This window comes from Vulpes vulpes, chromosome 9 (genome assembly GCF_048418805.1).
Source record: "Vulpes vulpes isolate BD-2025 chromosome 9, VulVul3, whole genome shotgun sequence".
NCBI lineage: Eukaryota > Metazoa > Chordata > Mammalia > Carnivora > Canidae > Vulpes > Vulpes vulpes.
In genome coordinates, this window is record NC_132788.1 from 52,439,902 (window position 1) to 52,465,558 (window position 25,657).

The 25,657-nt window shown below is 39.8% G+C and overlaps 1 protein-coding gene and 1 pseudogene across 3 annotated transcripts; one reads left to right on the plus strand and one right to left on the minus strand.

The window, feature by feature from the left end:
- Positions 1-7,981: 7,981 nt before the first annotated feature.
- On the plus strand, positions 7,982-24,077 carry CKAP2 (cytoskeleton associated protein 2). Of its 3 annotated transcripts, none has more exons than XM_025996864.2 (9): positions 7,995-8,086; positions 9,041-9,113; positions 15,451-15,529; positions 15,640-16,499; positions 16,932-17,136; positions 18,554-18,724; positions 20,593-20,662; positions 22,381-22,630; positions 23,308-24,077. In XM_025996864.2, exons 2-9 carry the CDS (start codon positions 9,061-9,063, stop codon positions 23,561-23,563), a joined length of 1,944 nt encoding a protein of 647 aa, XP_025852649.2. In that variant the 5' UTR covers positions 7,995-8,086; positions 9,041-9,060; the 3' UTR covers positions 23,564-24,077. The 3 variants fall into 3 exon arrangements, with proteins under 3 accessions (XP_072576206.1, XP_025852649.2, XP_072576205.1); XM_072720104.1 differs by having other exon boundaries at positions 15,454-15,529; XM_072720105.1 differs by lacking the exon at positions 18,554-18,724 and having other exon boundaries at positions 7,982-8,086.
- On the minus strand, positions 13,065-15,328 carry LOC140593790 (elongation factor 1-alpha 1-like; annotated as a pseudogene).
- Positions 24,078-25,657: the final 1,580 nt, after the last annotated feature.

Below are 25,657 nucleotides of genomic sequence, written 5' to 3' on the forward strand. Positions count from 1 at the left end.
CATGTTTTTTTGTCTTTCTCCTCCTGACTCACTTCACTAAACATAACACCCTCAAGTTTATCCATTCATGTTTTTGCAAATAGCTAAATTGCAATCCTTTATATAGCTTACTAGCATTCCACTGGGGTGTGTGTGTGTGTGTACACAATGCTGCTTTATTCATTTGTCTATCAATGGGCACTTAGGTTGCTTCCATATCTTGGCTATTGTAAACAATGCTGCAATCAACATAAGGGTGATATATCTTTTTGATTTAGTGTTTTCATATTTTTTGGATAAATACTCAGAAGTGGAATAGCTGGGTCATATGGTAGTATTATTCTTAATGTTTTGAGAAATATTCATATTGTTTTCCACAGTGACTGCATCAATTTACATTCCCACCAACAGTGCATGAAGGTTCCCTTTTCCCACATCTGCTCCAACACTTTTTTTTTATTTTTTATTTTTTTAAAAAATAATAGCCAATCTAACCAGTGAGAGGCGACACAGCTCATTGTGGTTTTGATTTGCATTTCCCTAATAAATAGTGATGCTGAATAAGCATGATGTGTTTTTGCCTCTGGGGAACACTGCCATCCTCTTTCAAAAAGAAAGGAGTTTCAACATCACTAATTCTCCTTTTCTTTCTTTTTTTAAAAAAATATTTATTTATTTATTTATTTATTTATTTATTTATTTATTTATTTATTCATAATCCCCTAATTCTCCTTTTCTAAGAGAAGAGGTAATGAAAAGTGAACATGAGAAATTGCTCATCTTGATAGCTATAAAATGAGAATGATAGAACAAAGTACTCTCAGATGAAAGTTTGAGTAGTTTGGGGGATTAAAAACAATTTTCAGGGGATCCCTGGGTGGCTCAGCAGTTTAGTGCCTGCCTGGGGTCCAGGGCCTGATCCTGGAGTCCCGGGATCGAGTCCCACATCAGGCTCCCTGCATGGAGCCTGCTTCTCCCTCTGCCTGTGTCTCTGCCTCTCTGTCTCTCATGAATAGATAAATAAAATCTTATAAAAAAAAAAAGAAAAACAATTTACAGATGTGATACTATACACAGAAAACCATAAAGACTCCACCCAAAAACTATTGGAATAAATGAATTCAGTAAAGTTGCAGGATACAAAATTAATGCACAGAAATCAGTTGCATTTCTATACATTAATAATGAAGTTGCAGAAAGAGAAATTAAAAAAAAAACAATTCCATTTAGAATTGTACCAAAAAGACTAAAATACCTAGGAATAAATTTAACCAAGGAGAAGACCTAAACTCTGAGAACTATAAAACATTGATGAGAGAAATTGAGGATGACACTAACAAATAAAAGACATCCCATGCTCATGGATTGGAAGAATTAATCTTGTTAGAATATCCATACTCCTCAAAACAATATATGGATTCAACACAATTAAAATACCAATGACATTTTTCAAAATACCATATTCATTTTTCATAGAATACTAAAATTTATATAGAACCACAAAATACCTCAAATAGTTAAAGCAATCTTGAGAAAGAGAAACTAACCTGGAACTATCACAATCCCAGATTTCAAGATATACTACAAAGCTATAATCAAAATAGTAAGATACTGGCACAAAATAGACACATAGACAAATGGAACAGAATAGAGAGCCCAGAAATAAACTCATGATTATATGGTCAATCAATCTGTGACAAAGGAGGAAAGAATATACAATGGGGAAGACAGTCTCTTCAATAAATGGTATTAGGAGAAACTGGACAGCTACATGCAGAAGAATGAAACTGGACCACTTACACCATACACAAAAATAAAATCAAAATGGGTATCAGAAAGGGAGACAGAACATGGAAGACTCCTAACTCTGGGAAACGAACTAGGGGTGGTGGAAGGGGAGGAGGGCGGGGGGTGGGAGTGACTGGGTGGCAGGCACTGAGGTGGGCACTTGACGGGATGAGCACTGGGTGTTATTCTGTATGTTGGCAAATTGAACACCAATAAAAAATAAATTTATTATTACAAAAAAAATATGGATTAAAGGCCTAGATGTGAGACCTGAAACAATAAAACTCCTAGGAGAAAACATAGGAAGTAATTTCTTTGATATTGGGCATAGCAACATTTTTCTAGGTATGTCTCCAGGTAGGGAAAACAGAAGCAAAAATAAACAATCGGGACTACACCAAATAAAAAGCTTTTGCACAGCAAAGGAAATCATCAACAACACAAAAAGGCAACCTACTTAATGACAGAAGATATTTGTGAATGATATATGTGATAAAGATAATACATAAAGTGATATATAAAGAACTTCTATAACTCTACAGCAACCCCCCCAAACAATCCCATTAAAAAATGGACAGAGGACCTGAATAGACAGTTTTCTACATAAGACATACAGATGGCCAACAGACCCATGAAAAGATGCTCGTCTCTAATTACTAGGGGAATTCAAATCAAAACCACAATGAGGTATTACCTTACACCTGTCAGAATGGCTAGAACCAGAAAGACAAGAAAGAAATGTTAGGCTGTGGAGAAAAAGGAATGTTTGTTCACTGTTGGTGGAAATGTAAATGGGTATAGCCATTGTGGAAAACATTATGAGTTTCCTAAAAAAAACTAAAGATAGAAATACCATGTGATCTAGTAATTCTACTATTTGCCCAAAGAAAATGAAAACATGAATTCAAAAAGCTATATGCACCCCTCTGTTTATTGCATTAATTACAACAGCCAACATATGGAGGCAACTGAAGTGCCCACCAATAGATGAATGGATAAAGAATGGATAAAAAAGAGGTTTTATTCTCTCTCTCTCTTTACACACACACACACACACACACACACAGTTTACTCAGTTGTAAGAAAAAGATGAGATCTTGTCATTTATGACAACATGGATGGACACAGAAGGCATTATGCTAAGTGAGATAACTCAGGCAGGGAAAGACAAATACCATATGATTCACTCATGTGGAATCTATATCTTTTCTAGAATTTCATATAAGTGAAATCAATCATAAGGTATGTAGTCTTTTGTCTCTGGCTTCTTAAATGTAATGCCATGTTTTTGGGATTCACTTATGGTGAGGTAATAGAAAATATTTATTGGTTTCTATCCCTGGTTCCTGGCATAGAGCTCCTGAAACCCTTGTAATTTTCTAAGTGATAAGCACACTAGGAGAATTTTTCATTTTATCGAGGTGACTCTTGGTAGGTTTCTGGATGAGGGCTAGTCACCAGAAGGCCCTGATAAGAAGCTTGGAATTTTCAGGTTCCCTTTGACCCCCCCACTTCTCCAGAGAAAGGAGAGAGACTGAAAACATTGTTAATAATCAGTCATGCTGGGATCCCTGGGTGGCGCAGCGGTTTAGCGCCTGTCTTTGGCCCAGGGCACGATCCTGGAGACCCGGGATTGAATCCTACATCGGGCTCCCGGTGCATGGAGCCTGCTTCTCCCTCTGCCTGTGTCTCTGCCTCTCTCTCTCTCTCTCTCTGTGACTATCATAAATAAATAAAAATTAAAAAAAAATCGATCATGCTTACATGAGAAGGCCTCTGTAAAATCCCAATAGTTAGGGGTTTAGAGAGCTCCCAGGCTGAACTCATCCACACCAGGAGTTAGCACACCCCAACTCCACAGTGACAGATGCTCCTACATTCCAGATCCTTCCAAGACCTTGCTCTATATCTCTTCACCTGGCAGTTCACCTGTATCCTGAGTTTTGTGAGCTGCTCTAGCAAATTATTCAAACCCAAGGAGGGGTTTAGGGAGAAGCACAAGTGATAACCTGGGTTTCCACTGGCATCTGAAGTTGAAGGGAAGGAGTCCTGTGGGATTGAGTCCTTAGCCTGTGGTAGCTGACACTCTCCAGGTTGTGTTAGAATTGAGTTCAATTGTAGGACACACAGCTGGTGTCACAGAGAATTGCTTGTTGTGGACTAAAACCCTCCATACCTTTGGTGACCAGAGGTGTCAGAAGTGTTCAGTGTGAAACTAAAAATGACACACTGCAAAGAAACACAATAGGGAGGAGTTGGATGTTTCCCTGCACAGAAAAGAAAAAAAAAAACTGAGTTTTTTCATTTTATCCATGTTGCATTATTCAGTATTTTGTTCCTTCTTATTGCTGAGTAGTGGTCCATTGTATGACTATGTCACTTTTGTTTATCTACACATCAGTTGGTGGAAATTTAGGTTATTTTCTGCATAGGGCTATTATGAATAAAGATGCTATAAACATTTGTGTGCATGCTTTCATTTCTCTTGGGGAAATATCTAGAAGAGTAATTGCTGGGTCATATGGTAAGTGCAAGTTTAACTTTATAAGAAGCTGCCAAACTGTTTTCTTAAATAGCTATATTATTTTCTATTACTACCAGTAGTATATGAGAGTTCCGGTTCCTTGCCAAACCTTTTAAGTATTTTAAGTATTTGTCAGTTTAGTGGGTACATAGTGAGTGGTATTTCATTGTGATTTTAAATATTTTTTTTTAATTTTTTATTATTATTTATTTATGTAGTCATACAGAGAGAGAGAGAGAGAGAGGCAGAGACACAGGCAGAGGGAGAAGCAGGCTCCATGCACCGGGAGCCTGATGTGGGATTCGATCCCGGGTCTCCAGGATCCCGCCCTGGGCCAAAGGCAGGCGCCAAACTGCTGCGCCACCCAGGGATCCCTCATTGTGATTTTAATTGCATTTTCCTGATGACTAAGGATGTTAGGTATCTTCCCATGTGCTTATTTTTAGTTTCCTGTATCTTCTTTGAAGTTCATTTTTTTTTTTTTTGCACACTAAAAAAATTTGAGTTGTAAGAGTGCTTCTGGTGAAAGTTCTTTATTATATATGCTTTGCAAATATTTTCTCCTACTCTGTAGTTTGCTGAGTTTTCTAAAGTGTCTTTTGAAAGGCAAACGGTTTTAATTTTGATGAAATCCAGTGTATTGTATCTTTTATAGTTCGTGCTGTCTCCTATTTAACAAAACTTTCCCCAACATGAAATCACTAAGATTTTTCTTCTATGTTTTCTTCTAGAGGTTTTATACTTTGGGTTCTTACATTTAGGTCTACATTCTCTTTTGAGTTTTGTTTTTTTGTACAAGGGGTGAGTTAAGGGTCATGGTTAACATTTTCTACGTGGACATCCAGTTGTCCCTGTACTTGTATTAGTTGAAAAGATTATACTTTTATACTCCATTGAGTTGTCTTGGAAACTTTGTGGAAAATCAAGTGACTGTAGAGACCTGAGTGTATTTCTGGCATTTCTACTGCATTCCATTGATTTCTTTCTTTCTTTACATGCCATCCACACTGTCTTGATTACTACCATGGCTTTATAATACATCTTGATATCAAGTAGTATAAGTCCGCCAACTTTGTTCTGTTTCAAAATTGTTTTGCCTCTCTAGATTGTTTGCGTTTCCATTTAAATTTTAGAATCTGTCCATTTCTTTTTTAAAAAGATTTATTCATGAGAGACACACACACACACACACACAGAGAGAGAGAGAGAGAGAGAGAGGCAGAGACACAGGCAGAGGGAGAAGGAGGCTTCAAGCAAGAAGCCTGATGTGGGACTCTATCCCAGGACTCTGGGATCACGCCCTGGGCCAAAGGCAGAGGCTCAACTGCTGAGCCACCCAGGTGTCCCTGATTGTCAGTTTCTATAGAAACACCTTTTTGGCTTTTGGGATTTCGATTGGAATGAGATTTAATAGATTAACTTGGAGAGAATAGACATCTTAACAACATAGGGTCATCTGATCCATAAGCATCTTATCTCTCTCCGTTTATTTAGGATTTCTTTAATATCTCTCAGCAATATTTTGTATTTGTCCACAGAATGTTTTTGCCGGAACCTCCTAGCTTCTGAATCCAAGGGTTTATTTCAGTCCCAATCCTACTAGACCTCTTCAGTGCCAACATTGGACCATTACTCCTTTTTTTAGTCTCTTTCCTCCCCAGACTTTGTGTCCTCACCCTGCTTTTGTCTTTTGGATAGTCTCATCCTGCTATTCCACAGGTGCTCTCACTGTTTCACAGGAACCCAATCAACTATGCTCCAGGTGGCTGCAGTTAAATGGTCAGCTAAGTTGGTGATGATCTGTTCTGAAATTTTCTCTTGGATCTTTTAGAGAATGGTCTGCCTTTCCTCCAACAATTGTGGGATGATGATATTTTAAAAAGTGTCTTTAAAGAGATGTCACTCTTGGGCAGCCCGGGTGGCTCAGCGGTTTAGCATCCCCTTCCGCCCAAGGTGTGATCCTGGAGACCCCGGATCGAGTCCCACAGCGGGCTCCCTGCATGGAGCCTGCTTCTCCCTTTGCCTGTGTCTCTGCCTCTCTCTGTGTCTCTCTCATGAATAAATAAAATCTTTTTTTTTTGAATTTTATTTATTTTTATTTATTTATGATAGAGAGAGCGAGAGAGAGAGGCAGAGACACAGGCAGAGGGAGAAGCAGGCTCCATGCACTGGGAGCCCGACGTGGGATTCGATCCCCGGGTCTCCAGGATCGCGCCCTGGGCCAAAGGAAGGCGCCAAACCGCTGCGCCACCCAGGGATCCCTCTCATGAATAAATAAAATCTTAAAAAAAAAAAAAAAAAAAAGTCATTCTTGGAGTGGGTGAGTTTGGAGATGGGGGTAATTGCTATGTTGGGAAACCTAGCAGTTTTGCAGGATTTCCTACTCACCATCTCAGCCTACGACCTCTCCACAGTTTTCTTGAGTCACTATTTTTTAACAACGCCCATTTATTAAAAAACACACACTGAAATTTACATAACACAAATCATTTAAAAGTGAACAGCTCTGTGGTCTCTCCCCATTCCCCCCCTACTCCTAGCCCCTGGTAACCACCAATCTGTGTCCATTTCTCTGTGGATTTATCTATTATGGATATTTCATAGGAAATCATACCATATGTGTGACCTTTTGTGGCTGGCTTTCACTTAGCAAAATGGCTTGGAGGTTCTTGAGTCTTTTTAAAACTGTTCTATTTTGTTAAACTGTTCTCTGTTATTTAATGGGAATCCCTGGTTACCCAGCCTGTCTGATGAAACTTTAGTACATAATTGACAATATTAACAGTAATAGCCAACAGCAGTGTTGTCTTAGGGACAGTGTTGGGTGCTGATTGGCTGTTGGTTCTTCCAGAATTGGCCTTAAGTGCAAAGTTACACAACTACACTTGACATTTCATCAAGAAAAAAAAAAAAAAAAAAAACAGAATATTCCAAACTAACTTCCTTATTAGCAAGATGCTACCATACATTCGATACCTTTAGGAAAAAAGCAGAGAAAGATAGGAAGAAACGGACAGTTGAGAGCCAGCTCTGGAAGCTCTCAGACCTGTGCAGGAGATATAAAAACTGTCTCAGTCTCCATGCTTAAAGCCCGGCTCAAACAGTGATTAAAGCGGCACCTTTTGTGGGACCGTCCAGTGCACTAGGTTCCCTAAAGCGTGGCTCCTGTGTGCCGCTTTAGGGACAACCAGAGCAAACCTTCCTGCATCCCGGACAGGGCACACGCTCACCTGCAGGGTGCCTGGAACACGGGGTCCGAGGGAAGCCACCGCGTGGGCATGAACCGCCGGCCCGCGGGAGGAGGAGTCAAGGTGGCCAGCAGCCGCGGTGCGGGAAGGGAACTCCCCTGCGCTCGGGACAGCAGTGGGCGCTCACAGCCTCTTGGGCCTGCACGCCCGGGTTTACTAAGCGCAGCCACCCACACTTTCCTAGTGCGCCCTCCTCCGTGCGCTGTGGACGTCCACACACTAGTCCCAGCCGCCACGCAGCAGGGACCTAGCAGCCGGCTCCCACCCTCCTCAAGGGCGCCAGTCAGACTCGGGAGCAGGAGGCCTCTGTGGCGGCCGGGACGCCGCGGAGCAGCCCTCACCGAGACGAGGATCTCCAGCTGGCCCCGGCCCGCCCCGCCCCGGCCCCGCCCCCTGGCGCCCATTGGCTGATTCAATTAACGCCGCGGCCTCTGCGGCCCGCGAGCTTCATAGGCGGCGGCGTCCGGCTGGCAGAGCGCACACGCGCCCGGCTCCGCTGGTGGCGGCGAGCGGCCCCCGAGCCAGAGAACTCAGCCCGCGTTCAGTGGTGAGGGCCGCGGGGGCCGGGGCGGCGCAGCCCGCGGGCGCCTGGTTTCCCGGAGGGGCCGGGGCGGGGGACGAGGGCCACCGTGGGCGAGAGAGGGGCGCGGACTCGGCAGCCGGGGCCTCGAGTGCGCCGACCGGCGTCAGCCCTGCCCGGACGCGCGAGAGCCCCTGGAAGCTCCCCCGGCCTTTCAGCTGCATCCTCCGTTTTTGCGAGTTGGACCACGGAGAGGGGCCCGGTCCGTGGTGGTTGGGTGCGGGCTGAGCGCCTCCTGTGCGGCCGTCCCTGGCCGGGCGTGACCCTCGGGTGGCGGGGCGGGCCTGCTGAGGGAGAGCCGGTTTAGCGAGGGACGGTGCGCGGGCCTCACCTCTCAGGTGGCCCGGGCGTCGGGCACTCGGGACCCCGGGGGGCGGGCGGGCGGGCGGGGCCGCGCCGGGCTTGAGACGACTGCGCTTGCGCAGGGCGCTCCCGCCTCCTGAGCGGAGAAACAGTTTTTGGGGAGACGTGGGGTTGCCTCTTCTGAATCGGCTTTATGGATTCTGGGTTTGGCTGGGTTTTCAGAAATCATATTGTTCTTTGTCCTGCACATGGGAACACAGAGGAAAGACACTCTCACCCAACCCAGTTCTGGTCGATTAGAACTTGGAGTCTAGTGTCTCAGTTCTCCTCAGTTTCCTAAAGCTTGGCTTTCGGTAACCGTATGTTGAAGATATGTTCTCCGTGTTTTTCACTTTCAGACAAAAGAGAATGCGATTCTCGTGAAGTGGTTGTGGGAAGCTTTTATGGTACCGATCCCTTAAAAAATGGGATTATTTCTCAAAGCCAGTACTCATTGAGATATTTTCTGTTTGTAAGATGTCTCTAGTAGGTCACTTTTCAAAATGAGATGTTCATTTAGCGAATATTTATTTGATAATGTTATAACAAATGTTGACTTGTTGCTTTTTTGTCACTTAGAACAAAAACTCAAGGAACGGATGTTACAAAGAAAAACGTTTTTTGCATATAAACAGGAAAATCATATATCCAGGTGAGGTCAAATTTTCTCATTTCAGATCTATAAAATTAGATCAGAACTGTCTAATAAAAATGTCGTGGGAACCACAGTTGTAACGTAATTTAAAATTTTCTGGGTGCCTGGGATGCTCAGGTAAGCATCCCACTCTTGATTTCGGCTCAGGTCATAGTCTCAGCGTCCTGAGATCAATCCCCCACTTCAGGCTCTCCCCCGTGGGGAGTTTGCTTGTCTCCCTCTCCCTCTGCCCTTCACCCTGCCTGTTCTTTCTTTTTCTTAAGTAAATCTTTAAAAAATTTTCTAGTAGCCATATTTGAAAAGTCTATTTATTTAACAGAATATGTTATTTAAGAGAGAGCTGGGCGTGGGGGTGGGCAGAGGGAGAGGGACTCCTCGCTGAGCATGGAGCCTGAGGTGGGGCTCAATTCCAGGACCTTGAGATAATGACCTGAGTTTATCTAAGCCACCCAGGTGCCCTCTGGAAAGTCTTTTTAAAAGATGAATTGTGATAACATTTAATCCAGTATATCCCATGTTATAGTTTAACATGTAATTCTTGACAGTTATTGAGATATTTTACTATTTTTTTTTTTTTTGTGGTGCTGAGTTTTCAAAATCAGTGTCTGTATTTTACACTTTCATACATCAATTTGTACTAGCCACATTTCAAGTGTTCAGTAGCCATACCTTCTTGGATAGCACAGCATTTCCTGTGTAAATTAATTCAGACTCTCAGATGAAACAATTTTAAAGCAAAGTGTTTGTATAAAATCATTGACTTATGGTCTATGCAGCACTGCAAAGGTCAGTCTTTTTTTTTTTTTTTTAAAGATTTTATTTATTCATAGAGACACAGCTAGAGAGAGAGAGAGAGAGAGGGGCAGAGACACAGGCAGAGGGAGAAGCAGGCACCATGCAGGGAGCCTGATGTGGGACTCGGGACTCGATCCCGGGTATCCAGGATCATGCCCTGGGCTGCAGGCGGCCCTAAACTGCTGCGCCACCGGGGCTGGCCCCAAAGGTCAGTCTTAATTTAGCAAGGTTTATACTCAGTATGTTTCGGGGGCTGGGACATGGATGGTTATTCTTTGGGAGGTGGCTCCCCCAAAATGTTTAGAGATTATTTGTTTTAGTCTCAACTCTGGATAGGAATATGTAGGTGTTACTGTGGTAAAATTTTAAAAGTAGTACATAGTTGTGGCAAAAGAAAACCCCGTGAAGGTATATAAAGCAGAAGATCAAAAGGCCTCCTCTAGAGATAACTGTTAGTAACAACCTTTAGGCCCTTTCTGTGCATTCTAAGAGCACTGGCTTTAGAATGATAAGGACTGAACTCTGTAAGTCTGTACTATAGCTGTGTAACCTCAGGGGAGTTACATGGCCTCTTAGAGTCCATATAACTTCTATTAAAAATGGATAATTGTGTTTCTTGGGGATTAAATGAGATACAGAATGCATTGTGCAATGCCTGGTATATGGAGAGAACCCCAGTAAGTGGTAGCTGTTATTTCCTGATCTCTCAGTGGCTTTACACACAAGAGTACTGGTTCTTGAGTTACTCTATTCTGGTTTCTTTCGTTTCTCCAAACCGTTATTGCTATATGTTGTCTTTGTAAATACTTAATACCCTTCCTCATGGTTGAAGGTGGTCAGATGGTGCTTATATTTAGGAGGTACAGATGCCAGGACTTGGTGATGCTGGATTAGGTATGGATGGGACATTATAGATTTTATAACTACTATGGTTATGTAAGAGAAAATCATTATTTTTTGAACAATGAAGCATTTAGGGTTTAAGGGTAATCATGTATATATCTGGAAAGATTCAGGTAGAAAAAATTGCATATACTCCACACTTACACATGTTTAGAAACAATGCAAATGATAACATAAATGGGATAAAGGTTAACACTATGCAAATTTGGGTAAATAGCATATGAATATTCTTCGAACTATTTATAATTTTGTAACTCTATGTAAGTTTGGCATTATTTCCAAATTTTAACTTTACACTAATGAGTTACTTTACATGCTTTACATTTTCTTTTACAAATCTCACATTCCTCATTTAAAACAAAGATAATCCTGGATTTTTTGTTTGAATAAGTGACTGGATAGTGATACCATATATCAAGATGGGGAAGACCAAGGGAGGAATGGGGGAATCAGGAGCTCTCTTTTGGCCATGCTAAGTTTGAAATACCAAAAGGACATCAAAGTGGAAATGCCGAGTCGTTTTGTGTCTGAAGGGTTGGGTTGAGATTGGGACTAGAGATTTAAACTTGGGAATTATCAGTTTGTAGATATTTATTTAAAACTTTGAAGTGTGATAAGACTACTGAAGAGTGATTTAGAATAGTCAAGTAAGACCGAGCATAACTCTCAATTACTTACTCAAATAAGGAATTCAGCTGGATCGTGGGGTTTATAATACTCTTATACACAATGGGAAGAAAAGAAAATTATGAAATTCTTCTGGTTTTACCAAGAAATCTCACAAGTACTATATTCATTTCAGAAAACGGATGTCAACTTAAATATTGTTATTTGAGCAGTAAATTGTTAGACAACCAATCAGAGTTGCAGCTTTTCAAAATTAAATCATTCTATTTTACAATCTCTAGTGTGGGTATTTTAAGACTCATATATTTATTTATTTTTTTTTTTTTAAATTTTTATTTATTTATGATAGTCCCAGAGAGAGAGAGAGAGGCAGAGACACAGGCAGAGGGAGAAGCAGGCTCCATGCACCGGGAGCCTGACGTGGGATTCGATCCCGGGTCTCCAGGATCGCGCCCTGGGCCAAAGGCAGGCGCCAAACCGCTGCGCCACCCAGGGATCCCAAGACTCATATATTTAGATAACTCTTGTGAGGTCACGTTTTATCGTAAGATAGAATGGGACAATGCATTTTCAGATAACTCTCCATACTGGACAGTGAATCAGGTACATTCTCTCCTTACCCTGAAATTTTTTTAGCTAGCAATTAAAAAGTAAAAAAGAGCCAACAGTTTCAAGACTAAGCATTAGGCTTCTGTTAGCACAAAAAGGAGTCGTCCCTGAGAAATATAAAACTAAAAATTTAAAAAGCAGATGAAAAACTTAAAATTTGAATGCAGCTTTGAGCCCTAGCGAAGTTAGGAAGAAAGACTCAATAGAAGTGGACCACTGAGGTAGGAGGAAAAGGAGAAGAGCTGGTGTTTGGTAACAAAGTGAAGAAAGTGCTGCTTAAAGGTTCAGGAGGGTGGAAACAGAATTGACCCTTGAATGTAGAAACATGGAAGCAGATGACATTAGGAATCTCCAGTAGAGGGCTGAGGACACGTACCTAATACGCACGGGGAATATGACAACATGGGGACAGTGTACAGGTACATACTTTTAAGGACTTTTGCTATAAATATAAAGCAAAGAGAAGGCAGGGGCTGAAAGGAAATATGAGGCTTAAGGGCTTTAAGATGAGATATCATAGTGTTTAATATGCTGATGGGAGTGATGTAGTAGAGGGGCAAGTTAATGATGCAAAGAATGAGCAAATCATCACAGGAACAAAGATCCTGAGTAGGAGGTTTTTTCTCCCCCTCATTAAGTTTTTTTTTAACGGGTCTCAAAATTCTGTGAAAGATTTTAGGTCAGGTTGTTTCCATTAAAAAGTACTGGGTGTTCTGCTATATATTGGCAAATCGAACTCCAATAAAAAAATATACAAGAAACAAAGGAAGAAAAGCAATTTCTTGTCAATTCAACATCCTAGTTAAGTGTAAATAAATTTTAGTTCTTTACCTTAAAAAAAAAAGTACTGATTTTAAAAACTAACAACCTTAACACACACAAATGGTCCACAAAACATTCTCCTTTCCTTCTGAAGGTTTAACAATGCATTGTTATCATTAATCAGTCTTTTACTATTAAACTTAAATGGCCAATGGACACAAACCGTTCTGAGACCATTCTTCCACCATTAAGACTGGGGTGCCAGGTGTTGGGGATAATATTCATTTAGCCTTCTGAGCTTTCTGGGCAGATTTGGTGACCTTGCCAGCTCCAGCTGCCTCTTGTCCATTTCTTTGATGACACTCACAGCAACCATCTGTCTCATGTCACGAACAGCAAAACTTCCCAGAGGAGGATAGTCAGAGAAGCTCTCAACACACATAGGCTTGCCAGGAACCATTTCAACAATAGCAGCATCACCATATTTCGAGAACCTGGGGCCGTCTTCCAGCTTTTTTCCAGAATGACTATCTTCTCCTTCAGCTCAACAAACTTGCAAGCAATGTGAGCTGTGTAACAATCCCCAGGTGCATTTCCAGCACTGATTTGGCCTGGATGGTTCAGGATAATCACCTGAACTGTGAAGCCAGCTGCTTCCACTGGTGGGTCATTTTTACTGTCACCAGCCACATTGCCACGATGAACATCTTTGACAGATACGTTCTTGACACTGAAGCCCTCGTTATCACCAAAAGAGCCTCACTCAAAGCTTCATGGTGCATTTGGACAGACTACAATTGTAACAGTGACTGGAGCAAAGGTGACCACCATGCCAGGTTTAAGAACACCAGTCCACTCTGCCCACAGGAACAGTACCAATACCACCAATTTTGTAGACACCCTAGAGAGGCAGACACAAGGGCTTATCAGTTGAACAAGTTGGTGGCAGAATGCAATCCAGAGCTTTAAGCAGTGTGGTTCCACTGCCATTCCCATCTTTGTGGGTGACTTTCCATCCCTTGGACCAAGGCATGTTAGCACTTGGCTCCAGCATTTTGCACCATTCCACCAGAAATTGGCACACATGCTACTGTGTTGGAGTTGTAGCCAATTTTCTTAATGTAGATGCGGACTTCCTTAATAATTTCCTCATATTTCTTTTGGCTGTAGGGTGGCTTAGTGGAATCCATTTTGTTAACACTAACAGTTGTTTTACACCAGGTGTGTAAGCCAGAAGGGCTTGCTCACAGGTCTGCCCATTCTTGGAGATACCTGCTTTAAATTCATTAACACCAGCAGCAATAATCAGGAAAGCACAGCCAGCCTGAGATGATGTTTTTGATAAAGTCTCTGTGTCCTGGGGCATCAATTATGGTCACGTAATACTTGCTGGTCTCAAATTTCCACAGGGAGATATCAATAGTGATACCACGTTCACATTCAGCTTTCAGTTTATCTAATACCCAGGCATACTTGAAAGAGCCCTTTCCCACCTCAGTAGCCGGCTTCTCAAATTTTTCAATCTTTTGTTGATCCCACTGCTTTGGTAGATCAGATGACCAGTAGTGGTAGACTTGCCTGAATCTGTGTGTCCAATGACGACGCTGGTGTGAGTTTTTTCCTTTCCATTTTGGTTTAGGTTTAGTGGTGGTTTTCATGACCCCTGTATTCTGGTGGCAAACCTGTTGTGGAAAAGCCTGAGTAGTTCTTTATAAATTTTGAAATGAACTCCTTTTCAGATATGTATTTCATAAATAACTTCTCTCATTTAGATTTTTTTCTCTCAAAACAAAACAAAACAAAACTGAAAGAGCGTACATGTGTCTGAGTGGGGATGGGAGGCAGAGGGAGACCGAGAATCTTTTACAAGCCCAGTATGAAACTCAAGGTGAGGCTCTGACTCATACCCTCAAATCATGAACTGAGCTAAAATCAAGAGTCTGACACTTAACCGACTGAGCCACCCAGGCACCCCACCTTTCCATTTGTTGATGGTTTCCTTTGCTGTGCAAAGGCTTTTTAGTTTGATGTAGTCCTAGTTATTTTTACTTTTGTTTCCCTTGCCTGAGGAGACCCATCCAGCAAAATATGGCTAAGGCTGATGTCTGGGAGTTTATTGACTCTGTTTCTTTTTATAAGTTTTATGGTTTCATTAGGTCTTTAATGCATTTTGAGTTTATTTTTGTGTATTGTGTGAGAAATTAGTCCAGTTTCATTCTTTTGCATTGGGCTGTATAGTTTTTCCCAAACAATTTATGTGTAGAGGGCTAAATTTTTTTCAATGGAAGTCTGTTACTAAGTACTTAAAACTAACTACAGAAAATGTTGCCTAATAAAGGTTTTGAAGATTTGAGTGACTAGGAAGAATGGTTTGGAATGAGGTTATCATATGTTTATGTACACTGTGTGGGGAGGGTGTTAAGACTTCTAAAAATATATCTTTAAATTCCTCACCTATCTTGTTTACACTATTAACTCATCCTATAATGAAGAAAAAGGACAAACGTCAGCTCCATTCTTGCCTTAATTTAATATTACAAAGTCAGATGATTGTTAATATTCTCTCATTCCTCCTCACCAAAGAGAAATCTTCCTTAGTATGTGGTTAAACTTTTTTTTCATTTTTTACTTTTTAAAGTAGTACAGGCCAGAAAGTGATGAACTCTGAAGGCCAGATCCAGGAAGAGACAAAAGTTCTGAAATTCAAAACAAAAATGGTAAGAAATGGACATAGCCCTCATAAACTGTCCTCTTTCCCCCTTCCCCTTCCTAAACTCTTAAAGAAATGAGTTCTGAAATACTGATTTGTCTTAAATAATTGTTTTAGGCTGGTGAAGAAAATGTCAGTAGACTTCTTGTGAACAAAAATAATATAACTATGGGGGAAAATTGTATTCCTTTAAGACCTTCGAATGAATTAGCCAATTTAACAATGATAACTGACACACATAATTTGGAGGATAATAATCACACAAGACAGTCGGTACCAATTGAAGATGGCCCTCAAAGTCAACGCATGACATTGAGCCAAATGTTTCATCTTAAAAACAACAGTAAAAAGAAACAAATATCTACAGAAAAACCAAAGCAAGATGCTAACATGCCTAAGAAGCTTGTGCTTGGGTCTTATAACGGTCAAATTGTTAAATCTAAGATTAATTCATTTAGAAAGCCCCTACCAGCCAGAGATGAGAGTTCTGTAGCAACAAAGAAACTTTCAGCTACTATCCCTAAAGCCCCAGAGCCTCTGCCCGCAGACACCAGCAGTTTGACAGTGAGAAGTCACAGAGCCCCAAACGTGATGACCACCACTCGACCTGTGAACACTGCCTCTCAGGACAGACGGCTGGTGCGGCCTCCTATCAGAAGTCACTGCAACAGTGCTCAGGACCCTGTGAAACAAGGCATCAGGAGAACTGCCAGTGTTACAATCTGGAAAGGGCCTCAGGAGAAGGAATTACTGCAATCAAACACAGTTTCATCTAGTGCCAAAACCAGTTCTCAGGATGTGGAGAGAAAGACGACAGTGTCAAGACCCCTGATGTCCAAAATTGTAGCCAGACCTGCTTCATCTTTTAACACCAGACTGATCCAGAAGTCAAAAAGCATTGACCCTTGCAGATACTCTGTAGCAAAAGCAACTATTGATAGATCAATTCAGCCCAAAGAAACAGCAGAAGAGAGAAAGTAAGTGGATGTAATTTTATTAGCTTAATTTTCAGTAGAGTACTTATAAATTTGGTTTATACACTCCTTGAATGTATTAGGATTTGTATGTGGATTCTCCTCTGTCATACGCAGACCAACTGAAGCAAATTTATGTGCGGGACAATATGAGCTAAGTTACTGTGTTTGTGTTTCATTAAGTTGTTGTAATATAATCTGCAGTGCTTAATACCATTAGGAAATATTTTATAACCTCTCCATTTAAAAATGCATTCTTAGGGTCTCTGATCATATTACCAACATTGATATGTTTGGGATTTCTTTTTCTTTGAACTTGTGAACTTACCTGTGTGCCACTAGTATGGAGCTACTCAAAGACCAGAGTTAGTTTTTAACTTCTCTGACAGAATTCTATCAGTATCAGTGATGCTTATATCCTGCTTCTCACTGTAGAGCTCGTCTGAGTGAGTGGAAAGCTAGCAAAAGAAAAATGCTAAAAAGACCTCCTAGCTCAGGAGTTACCCAGTCTGAGCCCGAAGGGCGAAATGAAAAATCATCTGGGTCCTTTTGGACTACCATGGTAGAAGAAGATGAGCAAAGATTATTTACTGAAAAAGTGAACAAGACATTTTCTGAATGCCTAAATCTGATTAATGAGGTACAGTCCTTATATTTGTGTAGTAGATTGTAGTTTGTAAGTTATCTTATAAATGTTATCTCACTAAATTAATTACATTGTCACTCTTTTGACCATATAATGCGTTAGTGGTGTTCTGTAGACTTATTGTGAGATTCCCCTAGCCTAAAATGGACTGCATTTTCATTGAGTTCATATAAATACATCAAAGGAATAATAAGATTTTTCTTACTTTTTTTTTTTTTTTTAACTTAGAAATTCTGCATTCCTCTAAGATGTTAATATAGAATGCGCTGGGATGGATATTTACTCTGACATCTCTATTTTTTTACACTCCTTCAGCATATTTACATATTATTTTTTTCCACTCATTACATACTTTACCGAAGACAGGCAATATAAAGTAGTGATTCATTACCACAGATTACATTCAAGTTAACAAAATTCTTGCAAACAAAATTCCATTAATCTAAACCAGCATCATCATGGTCTTAAACTTATTGTAGAGATTCACTATTTGGATCAAAATCCTACAGAGTGGGATGCCTGGGTGGCTCAGCGGTTGAGTATCTGCCTTTGGCTCAGGGTGTGATCCTGGAGACCTGGGATCGAGTCCCATATCAGACTCCCTGCATGGAGCCTGACTCTCCCTCTGCCTGTCTCCGCCTCTCTCTCTCTCTGTGTCTCATGAATACATAAATAATCATTTAAAACAAAACAAAACAAAACCCTGCAGAGTATACTAACTCCAGACTTTATTTCCTGACTACTCTTTGATCTTGCTTTGGTCACCCATGGTGTTTGAGATCCATAGTAAGACTGAATATACTGAATATGATTTCAAACCTTACTCTGGTCTTCATGAGCATCCTTAAGCTTTTTGTGATTTTTGAGGACCAGTGAAAATTAGAATTGGAGTTTCCCTGATTATATCCTTATTTCTGTTCAGTTGGGGTTTGCCATTGATTACTGTGGAAGTTTTCAGCCCTACCATTGAATTGTATATAGCTCTTACTTACATAAACCATTACAGATTGATTTTAACCTTAATATCAAGACCTGACAAAGACAGTTTTTAAAAACCTGCAAGCTATTCCCCCTCAAACATTGGGTAGGTGCAGAAATTCTACATCAAGTATTAAATGGAGTCCCACAATCTATAAAAGGATAATCGTCAAACCAAGTAAAGTGTTAGTCATTTTTGACTATTATTTTTCTCAATTAGAATTTCATTTTTCTCCTGCTTTGTACTTCAGATTAATATGCTTCTTGCTAACCATTCAGACTAAGTTTACAGTAGGGAAGAGAACACTGAATTTTTTATGAATGATTTTTCTATCCACTTTTTCTCTTGTTATTGATCTTGATTATAGTAAGCTTAATTGTTCATAGTTTGGAGGCTAAAGGGTATCACTCACTTCACTACTTGCTATTTTAGGGATGCCCAAAAGAGGAAATATTAGTCATACTCAATGACCTGATTAAAGATATTCCAGATGCTAAAAAACTTGTTAAATATTGGATATGCCTTGCACGTATTGAACCACTCGCAAGTCCTATTGAAAATATCATCACAATCTATGAGAAAGCTATTTTGGCAGGGGCTCAGGTAAGATTAAGACTTACTGATCTTTGTTAACACAGTGTAAAGGATTGAGTTATTTTGGAGCATATCACAATGTAACTTGATAAAATTGTGATTACATATGTAGTAGTAATGAATGTTTAAAAACCACAATGATCACATATTATAAAAGCTGTTTCTCCACCTTCTAAAACTTGCCCGTGAACTAGTGATAATCAGACCTTAGAAGATGGATATATGCTGAAATGTACATTTAATGAAACCTGCTGTGAGAAATGTTAGCACAACATGTCATTTCGCACATTTCATAATTAAGAAATCTGGGAAATTGAATTTTTAATATTAAAATTTATTTAATGAATATAATGCAAGTGGAGTTAAATTAACTTTTAAAATATTAGCAGGTTCTGTGGCTTTTTGAGAGAAGTCTTTCACTTGAAGAGCATTTCTTAATATTCTCACATTTTTATGCTATATGTTTGGTCCTGTCCACACATAGAAAATGACAATAAAATAGTTTCTCTGACTTACTAGACCCATAGTGATCTCACCTCTTCCTACTGTTGCTACCAAAGGCTCTGGGTACAGAATAAATTGTATCTCTAGGTTTTTTGGTTTGGTTGGGGTTTTTGTTTTTATGGGCAGATGTTTCTAAAATGCATTTCCTTTTGACCAAGTTTCTCAAAAATGCATTTTTGGAGATTATATGCAGAGAGTTTTAAAAAATTATTTTCTTTAGCCTTGAAGAAAGGTCTACTCATTTTGGTCTCAGCAAAGCCAAAAAATGCTATTTGACCTTGCACTTGAATCAAAAATAAAATATTCAGCAGATACTCTCTCAATGGCTAATTTGTATAAAACACTTGCTGAAGGGTAATTGTATTTGACAGAATCCCACCTGGAAAAGGGTGTGAGGTTAGCTAGGATGCATAATTGGAGCCAAGGATTCACATAGAAAGCAAAGTGTAAAGAGAAATATGTGACGCTGGAGCAGAATATTGAAAACAAGGATGAAAATTAGCCAAGAAAGTGGAAAGCAGGAGTGAGTGGTCCAGGACTATGTTCTAGAACTAAGAATATGAGCCAGAACTTCCCTTTTATATAATATCTTGAACATGTTACGTTAGCAATCATGGTAGTACAGAGGAACATAGTAAGTGCTTATATGTTTTGGCATATAATGGACACAGTGAACTGTTGATTTTTTTGTTTGTTTTGTTTTTTTATTTTTATTTTTATTTATTTATGATAGTCACAGAGAGAGAGAGTGAGAGAGGCAGAGACACAGGCAGAGGGAGAAGCAGGCTCCATGCACCGGGAGCCCGATGTGGGATTCGATCCTGGGTCTCCAGGATCACGCCCTGGGCCAAAGGCAGGTGCCAAACTGCTGCGCCACCCAGGGATCCCAACTGTTGATTTTTGAATGAGTGAATGTTATGCTGGTCAACCTTGAGCTGTTCAGAGATGCATAATAGCATGTGAAAAAAACATAACCATAGGCTTGAATGTAGGAGAAAAGAAGTAAACTTTATATTAAATTCATTTTAAACTTATATTATCAGCTCTTTAAATATTGTTAGTTTGCTACTTGTCCATTAATTTTGCTAATATCAAACAAGCAGTTAATAGTTACCAGAGGCTTAAGAAAAATTGTGGGGAAAATTTTAATCTGATAATTCTATTCCTTCTGGGTTTTTTTTTTTTTTTCTATAAATTAAGAGTCATTTTCAAAAATTCAAGTGGCAAAACAAGTATTCTAAGAAAAGAAACGTGGTCTAAGAACTGCCTTGTTTTAAAGTATGAAATAGAATCACTGTTTTTAATATTTTTGACTTGCACAACTGAGTTAATGTCTGAGAATATAAAACGTATTTTTTTATTAAAAAATTAAGCCTATCGAAGAAATGCGACATGTAATTGCAGATATTTTAACAATGAAGAGTCAAGAAAAAGTCAAATATGGTAAGTTTTTAATTTTTTTCCAGTGAATTATGATTTTATTAAATTTCTCTGAATATTTTTCTTTTTTTAAACAAGTTTGTAGGATGTTTCTCTCCTCTTACATCTGTGGGCATACCTCTGAGATTCAGTGGCTTTATGTAGTGTAAGAACTTTTAGTTAGGATGTCTGGTTCAAAACTCAAATTTATCTTTGAGTGTCTATGAAAGTTACCTTACCTCTGTAGGTCTTAATTCCCTTTGTTAAAATGAGGCAGTTTGGGTAGCCCCAGTGGCGCAGTGGTTTAGCGCCGCCTGCAGCCCGGGGTGTGATCCTGGAGACCCTGGATCGAGTCCCACGTCAGGCTCTCTGTATGATGCCTGCTTCTCCCTCTGCCTGTGTCTCTGCCTCTCTCTCTGTCTCTATGAATAAATAAATAAAATCTTTAAAAAATAAATAAATAAAAATAAAATGAGGCAGTTTGATTAGATGACCTCTAAAATTTTACCTATTAAATTCTATCATCTCTTCTGTGCTCTAGAGAAGCTCATTAAAGAATTCTCTTTGCTAGGGATAGTAGATAGAGGGAAGAAGGTCACTTAGCTCTCAGGTATATGAAATGTAAAATTTTTTCTAGATTCACGTATATCCTATAACTGAAACATCTCTTGGTGAAAATCTCTAATAGTCAGATATAAATGTCTTTTCAGCTTGCTGGATTTCTCAAGATGTCTCAGGTATTTCACCTAGCATGTTTTATTTTGAACTCACTGTCCTTCCCTCATTGCTTCTCCATACCATCATCTCTTCTCCCAAAAAAAGAAAAGGAAAAAAAAGAAAATCCTATGCCATTTAAGAGACCTAAGCAAGAAATGTTAGAAGAGATGCCCTTGTTCCGAATGCACATGCATTCATTTGTTAAGCCCTAAGTTAGAAATAACTTACAAATCAGGCTCTTTCTTCTCACTGCTTACCTCTCTACCACCTTGCATAGAGACAACCACAGCCTTACTGTCTTTTATTGTCTTTTCATCACAGATCATTCCTTTTCATTCTTTGCCATTCTAAACTATCCTTTATAGAGATCAAATCTGATTGTATCTCTATTTCTGCAGTGAAGATTTTAAATCAAAATTCTTGCATGTAAAGTTCATTATTATTCAATCCAGCACTTTCTACGTATCTGAACTCATCATCTCCTCTCCACGTTCCCACCTTGCTATTATTTACTGTATATTCAAAGTATGCTGGCCTGTTAATGTTGTCTTAATAGGTCCATTTCCTTTTAAGCTTTATAACCAAGATTGTCTTCCTTGGTCTTGTCAAGTACTTGTTTCTTAAGAGCCAGTCTAAATGTGATTTGTGAAGCTTTCTCTAGCCCTCTCCCTGTCCCCCAAGCAAAGGTAGCTGTTACATTTTATGGGTTCCATAGCCCTTTGTTCTTATGTAAACTAAATGGAATTTTTCACATTTTAATTACTTTCAAGCATGTCTCTTCCATGGAATGTGAACTTAACAGGGATGATTTCATTCTTATATCTGTATCTATAATCCCAACCCATAGGTGGTAGTGAATATTTAATAATTTGTCAGCAGTATTGGCTTAGGAAAAGTAATGGTTAGGTGATGGCAGTTTGGTTCTTCTGTTTTGAAAACCTGACCAACTATGAATAACTTTAATGTCTTCTGATTTTGCTCTTTAAATTTGATCAACAGCTTAATCTGTTAACGTATTTCTATAGGAGAAAATGTTGAGGCTTGTGCAACCAAGGAATACATCCAGGATGTCAGCAGTGAAGATATATGTGTTAATCTAGAGTCAGGAAAACCAGAAACGGAAAAGAAACCTAGAAATGTGGTATTTCAAGATGATGAAAAAGAGCAAGATGACAAAACAAAATATCTAACCAATGATGTTAAAACCCCCAGTGCAGAAACTGGAGGGAGTTGCTTAATTAAATATAATGTGTCTACTACACCATACCTACAAAGGTAAACTTTCAAAATGTACGTTGTGATTTGTTTTTATGTTTAGGAAGAATAAATGCGGTACCTAAACTTTAGCTTCCAATTAGAACTACTGTTAATAAAAAGGTTTTAAACAAATCAATATCACTGGGACACATCACCTCTTCTTTTTTTCTTTTGAGAGAGAGAAAGAGTGTACAAGTTGGGGACAAGAGGCAGAGAGAGAGAGAGAATCTTAAGCAGGCACCACACCCAGCACAGAGCCCTCTTATAGGCTCGATCTCTTTCCCCTGAGATCATGACCTGAGCTGAAATTAAGAGTCAAATGCTTAATTGAGTGAGCCATCCAGGCACCCATGGACACTTCACCTTTTAAAATACTGTATTTGCTTTGCTTTTTCCCTAAGTATTGCCATTTTGTAAAAGAAAACTTTGGTATCATTTTACTTTAATGTCTGTATGCTATTGGTAATAGTAGGTCTTGGAATTGAGCAATTAGCCAATTGTACAGATATCCAAGAGTCTACTGTAATGACAAATAGAGAAACCAGTTCCTAACTGGTTCTTTTTTTTTTTTTTTTTTTTAAGACAGGCAATCACATGATTGCAACTTACAAGTTATAGTATGATAAATGATATTGGAGAATAAAGTGAAAATGTTAATGTTTTTTAACTATGGGAATGATTTTGTGTCTTTTTAGTATAAAAAAGAAGATACAGTTTGACAATACAGATTCTACATTTAAAGAGCTAAAGTTTCTAACACCAGTTAGACGTTCTCAACGTATTCAAGAGAAAACTTCTAAATTGCCAGATATGTTAAAAGACCATTATCCATGTGTGTCTTCACTGGAGCAGTTAACAGAGTTGGGAGGTGAAACTGATGCTTTTGTATGCCGTCCTAACACAGCCCTATGCCCGATGTACTCAGAGACTGGAACAGCACAAGAGAAATAAAGCAACGATCAGTAATGGGACTTTTATTTTTCTGGGGTTTTTGTTTGCTTGTTGTGGCTTTGTCTCTTAGAAGTTGGCCAAGTACCTAAGTATTCATGGCAGTAAGCTCTTTTACTGATGTTCACATTATAGCAGGAGTTGCCTTGTCAATCTCAGCAGAGGGAGTTACTAAGAAGGTTAAATTTTGTCAAGTAGTTCAAACCTGTTTATATTCAAGTGTTGGGAGCCGCGTGCCAGGAAGGGGTTAATGGATCAAGCAATGGCTCTCTGTTGACTCTTCCAACCGCGGCCCACCTGTCTCACCCTTGTTGTTGAAGGCTTGTGGCTCAAGGACGCATACTATTGCTATCTATTCAAGGGTGCATACTATTGCTATCTATTGTGAAAAGACATGTTTGGAGAACTAAGCTTAAGACATCCTGCTTGTTATACAACCCTGCTTTATAAAAGAGTGAATAATACAAATAAAGTTGGCATTGTGGCTGAATCCAGCCATATGTCCCTCCTGCTCCCACTCTGTTTATGTCTCTTTTCTTTTCCTCATTCCCTTACCCTCATCCCTGGACGGTTGTCGCCCCAGCGCACGACATTCAAGGAACATAGTGATCATAATGTTGGCTTCACTTTTATTTATTTTTTAAATAAATTAATTTTTGGGATCCCTGGGTGGCGCAGCGGTTTGGCGCCTGCCTTTGGCCCAGGGCGCGATCCTGGAGACCCGGGATCGAATCCCACGTCAGGCTCCCGGTGCATGGAGCCTGCTTCTCCCTCTGCCTGTGTCTCTGCCTCTCTCTCTATCTCTCTGTGACTATCATAAATAAATAAAAATTTAAAAAAAAAATTTTAAAAAAATAAAAATAAATTAATTTTTATTGGTGTTCAATTTACCAACATACCGAAAAACACCCAGTGCTCATCCCGTCAAGTGTCCCCCTCGGTGCCCGTCACCCACTCCCCCCCACCCCCCGCCCTACTCCCCTTCCACCACCCCTAGTTCATTTCCCAGAGTTAGGAGTCTTTATGTTCTGTCTCCCTTCCTGATATTTCCCACACATTTCTTCTCCCTTCGCTTATATTCCCTTTCACCATTATTTATATTCCCCAAATGAATGAGAACATACAATGTTTGTCCTTCTCCAACTGACTTACTGCACTCAGCATAATACCCTCCAGTTCCATCCACGTTGAAGCAAATGGTAGATATTTGTCGTTTCTAATGGCTGAGTAATATTCCATTGTATACATAAACCACATCTTCTTTATCCATTCATCTTTTGATGGACACCGAGGCTCCTTCCACAGTTTGGCTATTGTGGACATCGCTGCTAGAAACATCGGGGTGCAAGTGTCCCGGCGTTTCATTGCATCTGAATCTTTGGGGTAAATGCCCAACAGTGTAATTGCTGGGTCGTAGGGCAGGTCTATTTTTAACTCTTTGAGGAACCTCCACACAGTTTTCCAGAGTGGCTGCACCAGTTCACATTCCCACCAACAGTGTTAGAGGGTTCCCTTTTCTCTGCATCCTCTCCAACATTTGTGGTTTCCTGCCTTGTTAATGTTCCCCATTCTCACTGGTATGAGGTGGGATCTCAGTGTGGTTTTGATTTGTATTTCCCTGATGGCAAGTGATGCAGAGCATTTTCTCATGTGCATGTTGGCCATGTCCATGTCTTCCTCTGTGAGATTTCTCTACATGTCTTTTGCCCATTTCATGATTGGATTGTTTGTTTCTTTGGTGTTGAGTTTAAGAAGTTCTTTATAGATTTTGGAAACTAGCCCTTTATCTGATATGTCATTTGCAAATATCTTCTCCCATTCTGTAGGTTGTCTTTTAGTTTTGTTGACTGTATCCTTTGCTGTGCAAAAGCTTCTTACCTTGATGAAGTCCCAATAGTTCATTTTTGCTTTTGTTTCTTTTGCCTTTGTGGATGTATCTTGCAAGAAGTTACTGTGGCCGAGTTCAAAAAGGGTGTTGCCTGTGTTCTCTAGGATTTTGATGGAATCTTGTCTCACATTTAGATCTCTCATCCATTTTGAGTTTATCTTTGTGTATGGTGAAAGAGAGTGGTCCAGTTTCATTCTTCTGCATGTGGA